General features: G+C 45.5%; 1 protein-coding gene across 2 annotated transcripts; it reads right to left on the bottom strand.

Annotated features, from left to right (window-relative positions):
• Window positions 1-2,623: 2,623 nt before the first annotated feature.
• LOC100383498 (uncharacterized) lies at window positions 2,624-8,612 on the bottom strand. 2 transcript variants are annotated; one of them, XM_035962358.1, is made up of 13 exons: window positions 8,056-8,612; window positions 7,063-7,268; window positions 6,766-6,969; window positions 6,573-6,683; window positions 6,362-6,457; window positions 6,241-6,286; window positions 6,032-6,111; window positions 5,783-5,851; window positions 5,606-5,690; window positions 5,348-5,502; window positions 5,147-5,227; window positions 3,380-3,439; window positions 2,624-3,010 (listed from the first exon to the last, which is right to left on the bottom strand). In XM_035962358.1, the coding sequence occupies exons 1-13, from the start codon at window positions 8,228-8,230 to the stop codon at window positions 2,978-2,980; spliced, it is 1,401 nt and encodes a 466-aa protein (XP_035818251.1). In that variant the 5' UTR covers window positions 8,231-8,612; the 3' UTR covers window positions 2,624-2,977. The 2 variants fall into 2 exon arrangements, with proteins under 2 accessions (XP_035818251.1, NP_001169617.1); NM_001176146.1 differs by having other exon boundaries at window positions 2,681-3,018; window positions 8,056-8,514.
• Between the last annotated feature and the right edge of the window lie 308 nt (window positions 8,613-8,920).

Raw genomic sequence — 8,920 nt, 5'->3', positions numbered from 1 at the left:
GCTGCCGCCGGAGCAGGTGACGACGCGCCGTTCGTCGGTCTTCTGTTGCTCCGCAGGCCTTCCCCCATGGAGTGGGGTTGTTTGTACCTGCGGAGGGGGAACCGGAGTTCCGTTTGTAATGGCACTTTGAATGCCAGTGTTTTTGCTCATTATGGCTGTCGAGGCCTGAACATGTATGTAATTTTGGCGCGGAGCCGTGTTTTTTCCTCATTTTCGAGCACTAAGACTCGCCTGTTGATTAGCTGAACCGCTTCACCAAGCATGAGTCGCCCCGTGTCAAGGTGACGAGTGAGGTATCCGTATCCTGGAGGCGTAGGAGTCCCTTAGCTCGGTCGGCCTTGTTGTCTGAGGCTCCTCTAGCTTAGTTAAAGGGACCCCTTGGCCGCTCTTCGATGAGCCGAGGCCAGGGGTAGCGATATCAGCATGAACAGAGGCGGAGTTGGCTCGAAAATGAAAACCTGGTTGGCCGGAGCCTAGCCGGGTTGTCCGTCAGCGGGACCGACGCCGGATTTGACCTGCCGAGGCCTCGGGTCGGGCTGGCGCCCTTGGAAGATGGTTGGCCGAGGTCGAGTCTGTCTTCCGTGGCCGAGGCCGAGTCCGAGCCCCTGGGTCGGGCGAGGCAGAGGTCGTTCGGCAGAGGCCAGGGCGGAGTCTGAGCCCTGAGGTCGGGCGAAGCGGAGTTCGTCGTCTTCTGGGGCTGAGCCCGAGTCCGAGCCCTGGGTCGGGCGGAGCGGAGTTCGCCGTCTTCCGGGACTTAGCCCGAGTCCGAGCCCTGGGTTGGGCGGAGCGGAGTTCGCCGTCTTCCGGGACTTAGCCCGAGTCCGAGCCCTGGGGTCGGGCGGAGCGGAGTTCGCCGTCTTCCGGGACTTAGCCCGAGTCCGAGCCCTGGGGTCGGGCGGAGCGGAGTTCGCCGTCTTCCGGGACTTAGCCCGAGTCCGAGCCCTGGGTCGGGCGGAGCGGAGTTCGCCGTCTTCCGGGACTTAGCCCGAGTCTGAGCCCTAGGGTCGGGCGGAGCGGAGCTTCCTATGGTGCCTTTGGCAGGACCTGACTGCCTGTCAGTCTCACTCTGTCAAGTGGCACTGCAGTCGGAGTGGCGCAGGCGGCGCTGTCCTTCTGTCAGGCCGGTCAGTGAAGCGGCGAAGTGACGGCGGTCACTTCGGCTCTGTCGAGCGGCGTGCGTCAGGATAAAGGTGTCAGGCCGCCTTTGCGTTAAATGCTCCTGCGATTCGGTCGGTCGGTGCGGCGATTTAGTCAGGGTTGCTTCTCAGCGAAGGCAGGGCCTCGGGCGAGCCGGAGATGTGTCCGCCGTTGGAGGGGGGCCTCGGGCGAGACGAAAATCCTCCGGGGTCGGCTGCCCTTGTCCGAGGCTAGGCTCGGACGAGGCCTGATCGAGTCGCTCGAACGGACTGATCTCTGACTTAATCGCACCCATCAGGCCTTTGCAGCTTTATGCTGATGGGGGTTACCAGCTGAGAATTAGGCGTCTTGAGGGTACCCCTAATTATGGTCCCCGACAACACTCATCAAGGACTTGTATGACAAGGTTGTGACTAGCGTCCGAACAACTGGTGGTGACACAAATGTTTTCTGATTAACATATGACTACATCAAGGTTAAGCTTTGATCCCTTATCTATTTGCCTTAGTGATACATGATGTCACGAGGGATATACAAGGAGATATCACTTGGTGTATGCTTTTCGCTGACGATGTAGTTCTAGTAGATGAAAGCCAGGAAGGAGTAAATAGAAAGGTGGAGTTATGACGTGAGACCCTAGAGTCAAAAGGTTTAGAATTAGCAGGACCAAAACCTAGTATATGAGATATGACTTTGGTACTATAATTAATGATGACGGAGATGTAAGCTTGGGAGGCCAGGTAGTACCAAAGAAGGATACCTTCCGTTATTTGGGGGTCAATGCTACAAAGAGATGGTGATATTGATAAAGATGTTAGCCAAAGGATCAAAGTGGATTGGATGAAATGGCGTCAAGCATCGGGAGTCCTATATGACAAAAGAGTGCCACATAAGCTGAAAGACAAGTTCTACAGGACAGTGATTACACCTGCTATGTTATATGGGATGAGTGTTAGCCTACTAAGAGACGGCATATCCAACAACTAACTGACGCAGAGATACGTATGTTGTATCGTATATGTGGGCGCACAAGATTGGACCGAGTGAGAAACGATGACATGCGCGATCGGCTAGGAGTACCGCCAATTGAAGAAAAACTTATTCAACATCGGTTGAGATGATTTAGACATGTTCATCGAAGACCCCAGAGGCACCAGTGCACAAAGGCATCATAAGACGGGACAATAATGTGAAGAGAGGTAGAGGACGACCAAACTTGACTTAGGAGGAAACAATTAAAAGAGATTTGAAGGAATAAAATATCTCAAAAGAATTGTGTTTGGATAGAAGTGCTTGAAAAGAAGCTATCCACGTGCCCAAGCCGTGATGAATCCTTTTCCCTTTTAGTTCTTAGTCCTTTTCTCTTTTAGTTCTCTCAAGATCTTTTCCCCTCCCCTTTCTTTTTATGACTTCTTGTTAGATTTCAATCCTAGCCTACCCTAACTTATTTAGGACTAAAATGTTATGTTAATGATGATGATATTAATTGTTTAATTATATATAGGGTACACTTGCATCTGAAAGAAAATATAACACGTAAAGGGGGGGGGGGGCATCTGAACGGATGCCCTTCTCGGTCGACATAATTTCGGACCAGTTTCCATCTTTCGTCCGGTTGTGGGGCAATACACATCCTACTAAGCCTTTTGGATCTCTTCCTAATCTTGCAGTACAGGAGATATTGCTGCGTCCGGTAAATACTTTCTTATACAAGGTCTCAGTTCGACGGTGTGTAGCCCACCACAAGAAATTTGTCAACGGCTATCACTTGAATGGTGCAAACAAAATCGATGAGTTGTGCCCGCCAAATCCAAACGAGTTCGACAGCGCCACCTTCACATCACATCTCTCCTTCTGCGGGCCCACCAGCATCCTGACATCCTAAGCCAAGATGGAAGGAAAAAAAAAGCATATTGGGCACTGCTTTCAGATAGATGGAAAACAAGAGATCAGCACAAACTACATGGGCCTGATTGCAAACTGATACACTGGTTTGTTGTTCCATTTCCGGTTTCATAGCAAAAATGACTAAAGTTTAGTCACTTAGGAGCTAAACGGAGTCACTTTTAGCTCTTCCTGTTTGGATTTTGGCTCTATTAGTCACTTTACAGCAATCCGGTGCCCACCATTCCATACACTGATGTATACCAATACATCAATAAATGCCAAGTTTTGTGAAACAGGGTCAATGGATAAGATTATGAATCAAGAGAGGGAAATTCTGGGTTAAAAAGAGAAGTACCACGGTTTTCTCTGGATTGTCCAAATTGAGATTTGGATGCACCCAACCTGTCCTTATAGCCTGCAAGTACACAATGCAGTAGAAACCATGAGGATGACATGATATATATCGTTTGCATCAAGACTCGTAACACATCCAGCACCCTGATGGTGCTGCTCACTAAGTTGATACATAGTAGATACCCTTGGTGCGCTATCAAATGCCAACATGCTGGTCGTTGGTTACCACACTCGACTAGGTCTCGTGCTTTGAGGAACAGCAAGGTAGCACTTTCTGATGCCAAACTAATCGACCATCTTAGGCCTTGTTCGGTTATTCCCATTATACATAGATTGGATGGGATTGGAAAAAATTTAGAAGAATTTTGACTTGCTTGAGATTGAAACCCACCCAATCCCACTCAATCCACATGGATTGAGAGCTAACCGAACAAGCCCTTAGCGGGGAAAAAACAAGTGTCTAGAAACCACATGCATTGTATAAGTCTGCTTAAATGATAAGTGTCTAGAAACAGCATCCATTGTACCAGTTTTCTTAAGTTTAAGATTTGGCATAAACCCCCATTTCTGATAGAAACTCAAACAAAAAGTTGCCCATTGAGAAACTTCTTACCATCAAATTCCATCCCCTACAAGGACCTAGAGACGAAATGGACTTGTAGTAACCTCGGTATTTTACATTGGAAAAAAATAGACTTTTAAAGAATATAATGTCAAAACTCGGTACTTTGGAATTATGTTTGTCTAGACCACTCAAAAGAACATCATTATAAATGAAGACCTAAAGGATGTTACAAAACCAGTGTTCATTTAGTGCTTTATCATACTGGTGTACTACTGATATTATCCTGCGGTATTAAATGGCATGGAAGTCTGGTCAAGAAACTGAATCTAGATACTTTGTGAACAACTAGTGTGAATTACTAACTTTGTAGATACATCAAAGTCCAATTCACCAGAAATTTTATAAGAAAAAAAAAAGCGCTACAATGTGGTGCTTTCTTATGCCATAATTTCCCTATGAATACTGCCCTCAGGTAGCTTGTCCGTATTGGATACAATATACTACCTCCGTTCTCGAATATTTGTCGCCGGCTAGTTCATTTTTGAACTAAAACACAACAAATAAAAAAGAACGGAGGGACTAATATACTGAAACCTTTTATAGAAGACTGATGCTAAAAAATGGAAACTTCCCCCATACTGGGCATACTCCATACATCTTGGGCCCAGCAAAAAGGCAATATTAAAGAGAACAATATCTAAGGAACCTGATTAGACATTGAACTTGCATTTCTTTATGTAATCAATGGTCTAGACCATCCTATCATGGTGTATTCTATGTTGCCTAGTTGCATCAGTTGCACTTGAGAGTTGATGCTTAAACCATCTATCAGACTATCAAAAACATTTTCTTTCTTTGGTACATGCCATACAGCTGTATTAGTGAGTAGTAATTTTGCATTTGTCTGCCACCTACCAGTATCACAAAGTTATGTTTCCTAAGTTTGTAATGGTCTTTAATGCACAAAACATTGTTTTTATTTAACATGACTCCATTGCACTCTGCACATGAAATCAAACAAAAAAAAAGCACTATACTTCGAATACTTCCAACAACAGACCTTGATAAATGGAATACTAGATCATATCTCAGCAGATAGCTCACTACGATATCGAAATTTTGGACCCTATAAAGGTAGATGCTTTTGAGTAATAAAAAGAAAACAAACAACCCTGACAGGAAAAGTTACATTAATCTCCTTACTTGTATAGCAGCAACAGCCTCTATTCCACCAGCAGCTCCTAGCAGATGGCCTGTCATCGACTTTGTTGAGTTCACTCGTAGCTGCAATACATATAAGCAAATCATTTGCTCAACCAAACCGAGAAAAACAGAAGTTTGATTTTTTTTCCAAAAAAGAAGGTTGCTAGGTCTAAAATAAAAGATTATGAAATACAAAATTACCTGAGGATTCTGGCCAAAACAACGGTTGAGAGCTTCAAATTCTTTCAAATCACCCATCTGTGTAGATGTTGCATGGGCATTTATATAGTTAATGTCCTCCTTTGTTACTCCTGAATCTGCTAATGCGTTTTCAATACAAAGAATAACCCCTTTCCCTGATATTTTATTTGCATGAACATAACATCAGTATCAACATATAAGGATACGAAGATATAGAAGGAAACCCAAATGCACCACAACATTAAAGAAAAATATGACCTTCAGGATGAGGTTCTGTCATATGGTATGCATCGCATGTGAAACTTCCTCCTAGAAATTCAGCATATATTTCTGCACCTCTTTGCTGCAGAATATGAGTTGGATGCTCTTAGCAATTGACTGAAATCAACCTAAACCAAAAGGACAATGGACCCAAGAAAATTGCATGAATGAAACCTTTGCATGCTCAAGTTCTTCCAAAACAAGCACACCAGACCCTTCTCCCATAACAAATCCATCACGATCCTGTAACATGGAGTTAAGAATACTGAGAAAAACAAGAATTACTTCACTCCGAAACATTCAACAGCAGAGAAATACACTGCAAAAGACAAGCATAACTGATAAATGTATCACTAGCATATAGTAAATCAATAATTTGGTCCACAAGTAGTAATTAGTATTCTTAAATTTACAGCTACTGACCACATCCCAAGGTCGAGAAGCTTTTGCTGGATCACTGTTTCTCTGTGAAAGAGCTCTGCAGGCCACAAAACCTCCCAATCCTGCATTTAACAGTTTTAAAGGATCAAACAATAAACTCAATATATGCATAAGAAAAGTTGAGGTTCAAGTCAAAACGAAACAGAAGAAATTGGGAGTGAAGATATCTAAAAATCAGAGGGGAGCCTTACCAATAGGGATGATTGGTGCATCAGAACCACCACAAAGCATAACATCCTGTATGTTTAGGCTACAACTGCAATTAGACACTACTTATTGTAGAAGAGAGCACAATAAAATGAAGTTACTTACAGCTTCCCCTTTTCTGATATGATTAGCTGCATTCAGAATGCAGAAGTTGCTAGTAGCACAAGCAGTAGAGATAGAGTAATTTGGGCCCATCCAACCCTGCATATGAAGGGCAATTTCAGTAATCAAGAATCATCATATCTATCTGTCAAAGTATCAACAAACAAGTAAAGAAATGAAATAGCAAGAAAAGATCGTTAATCATATAAGGTACCAGATCCATAGCAAGAATCGCAGAACCCATGTTTGTAGTTGCAAAAGGTACACAGAATGGGTTCATCTTCTTGTATGAAACCCTCAAAGCTTCAATTGCATCACTGAAAACCTGATCAAAATAGAATTAGAAGAGAAGCTAATTAAAAAACGATCTTTTCAGCAAGTATATCATGTAATGTAAGAATCTGCACCTTCATGCCACCCATAGCAGACCCAATGAGGACTCCACATCTTGATTTTTCCAACTCATTCATGACTTCTTCAGTGATTCCAGCATTCTCCAATGCTTTCTTTCCAGCTGTTATCAAATATTGCATAAACTTGTCCATTCGCTTAGCTAGCTTTGGTGCAACCCAACCATCTGTCGAAAATGATTTGATTTCTCCCGCGATTCTCTGTATGAAACATAGTGTCGATGAAGTACAGCATGTTTCAGCGTAATTCTACAACAAACCTCACATCATTAACCATGATAAGAAACTAAATACCGTGGGATAGTGAGAACAATCAAATGCCTCTATCTCGCTTATTCCACTGATACCCCTTAAAAGGTTATTGTAGAATTCATCAGGATCATGCCCTAGTGGCGTCACTACACCCATGCCAGTGACAACCACTCTCCTCTGTTTCATATCAGGTTTCTTATTTTCCACAGCTGTCCTTTCAGGATGCAAGGCAACAGACATGGCCATTCCTGCAGTTCACCAGAATTTTGTTCATTCGGTGTACAACTACCAGAAATCAGCATGTAAGACAAATAGAAGTGGACAACAGGAAAGGCAGTGCCATCCACAAATGCCCATATATCAATTGAATCCCTTTTCAAGTAAAAACTTTGGTCATCTGAGTGGCCCACAGGGGAGAACAAAAGAAGACACCACAATCAACAAATAATATAGGATGGTTTGCCCACACATTTCATTTGGTATGCTTGTGCTGAAGTAATGGTACCACAAAGGCACAGCCAAAACCAGGGATGGCAGTAGAGATATCAACTGTTAAGGAATGCAAGCTTGCTTAGTTCCAGACAGGACAATTTCATGAACAAGACAATATTTCAGTTTCTTTTGGTTGTCAATATAGCGACGCCAAAATTGGGTCTGAAATTTCCCTGTAGGCACAGTTCCTCCTCATGATAAAAATCCTAGGTTTACATAAATTTAGTGAAACTAGTGCAGCCAGACCTAGCAATTGCAAACCCACCAACTTACTCCAGAGCATGAGCTGACGGCCAGTCCGAAACCATACAAAAACAAAAAAGACTGGACCAAGATGCCGGCATCAAGCTGGGTATAATCCCCTCGAAGCCTACATCCCGGGCGCGCGCACGAGCTATGTGACCCTGGAACCGTATAAAACTCCCACCTTTAACCCGCCGCCAAATCTCCGCTGTGACACTACCGATGCAGTGAAACTCCTCCGTTACAGCGAAGCGTGAAAGAAACCAGACTTTGGCAATAGAAAACGGGAAATGGGCTGACCAGAGCGCCCCACGCCGCGGCGCCCTGAGCCGAGGCGGCGGCGCGAGCCGAAGAAACCCCCTACGCCGCCACCGCGGTGCCTGCGTTCATTCTCCTTCTCGCCATCGCCGCAGGCCGCGGAGAGACAGGCGGCGACGAGCCAGGTGCAGAGCGGCGGCGCCACCGCCGCTGCCATTGCTCAGGGCCTAGATCCCGGGAACGCTATGAGGACGCCGGGCAGCTGATTTCGGGGGCGGGGACGCGGTCGCATCCACCGGCCCCGAGAACCGGGGAGCAGAGCCCCGAGATGCGTCCGGCGGGCGAGAGAAGTAGGGTAGGGGTGGGTAGGCGGAGGAGTTCGTGGGAGTCGGGGGCGTGGCGGGTGGTGGGTGAGCTCAGTAAGAAAGGAGGCCGCTTGAGGACATCTGGGAGGTGGCCGACGGGGCGGGGGCCGCCATTGCCAGGTGTTCGCGGTGGTGGGAAAGACCAGAGCAGCGGAGTCAGGAGCACAGATGGTGTGGTTTAATAGAAGGAAAATCCAACACAACCAAACCGGATGGCGAAACTTTTCCTCGACCTCGCTCGAGTCGAGGAGTCTTTGCTAGTAGTAAAAACTTTTAAGACCGAAGTTTTTATTCTTTTCAGTAAGTAGTACGGAGTATTTTACAAGAACTTCTCGCTTGGGCTTGGCCCGTAGCGGTGTAAATATGTGAGTGGAAACTGAAAAGCTTGAGGAGATGGAGAGGAGGGAGCGACTGGGTCGCGAGGCCTGTGTGGGATTTTGATGTTGCCAGCTAGGGCTCTGGATGCTCCCAAAAATTGCTTTCGGATGGAAGGATTGGAATTGGATAAATATACGTGCATCCCAGTCTAAGAAATAATAATT

The sequence above is a fragment of the Zea mays genome, chromosome 9 (assembly GCF_902167145.1).
Source record: "Zea mays cultivar B73 chromosome 9, Zm-B73-REFERENCE-NAM-5.0, whole genome shotgun sequence".
Taxonomy (NCBI): domain Eukaryota; kingdom Viridiplantae; phylum Streptophyta; class Magnoliopsida; order Poales; family Poaceae; genus Zea; species Zea mays.
This window is presented reverse-complemented; position numbering and strand designations above follow the sequence as displayed.

What these genes read in the sequence shown, in the direction of transcription:
- LOC100383498 (NM_001176146.1), bottom strand. Translation starts at nt 8,230, where the DNA reads ATGGCAGCGGCGGTGGCGCCGCCGCTCTGCACCTGGCTCGTCGCCGCC. An exon ending in ATATCAGAAAAGGGGAAGCT is followed by an intron (nt 6,287 to 6,361) that starts GTAAGTAACTTC and finishes CTAAACATACAG; the next exon opens with GATGTTATGCTTTGTGGTGG. An exon ending in CTTCTCGACCTTGGGATGTG is followed by an intron (nt 5,852 to 6,031) that starts GTCAGTAGCTGT and finishes TCCATGTTACAG; the next exon opens with GATCGTGATGGATTTGTTAT.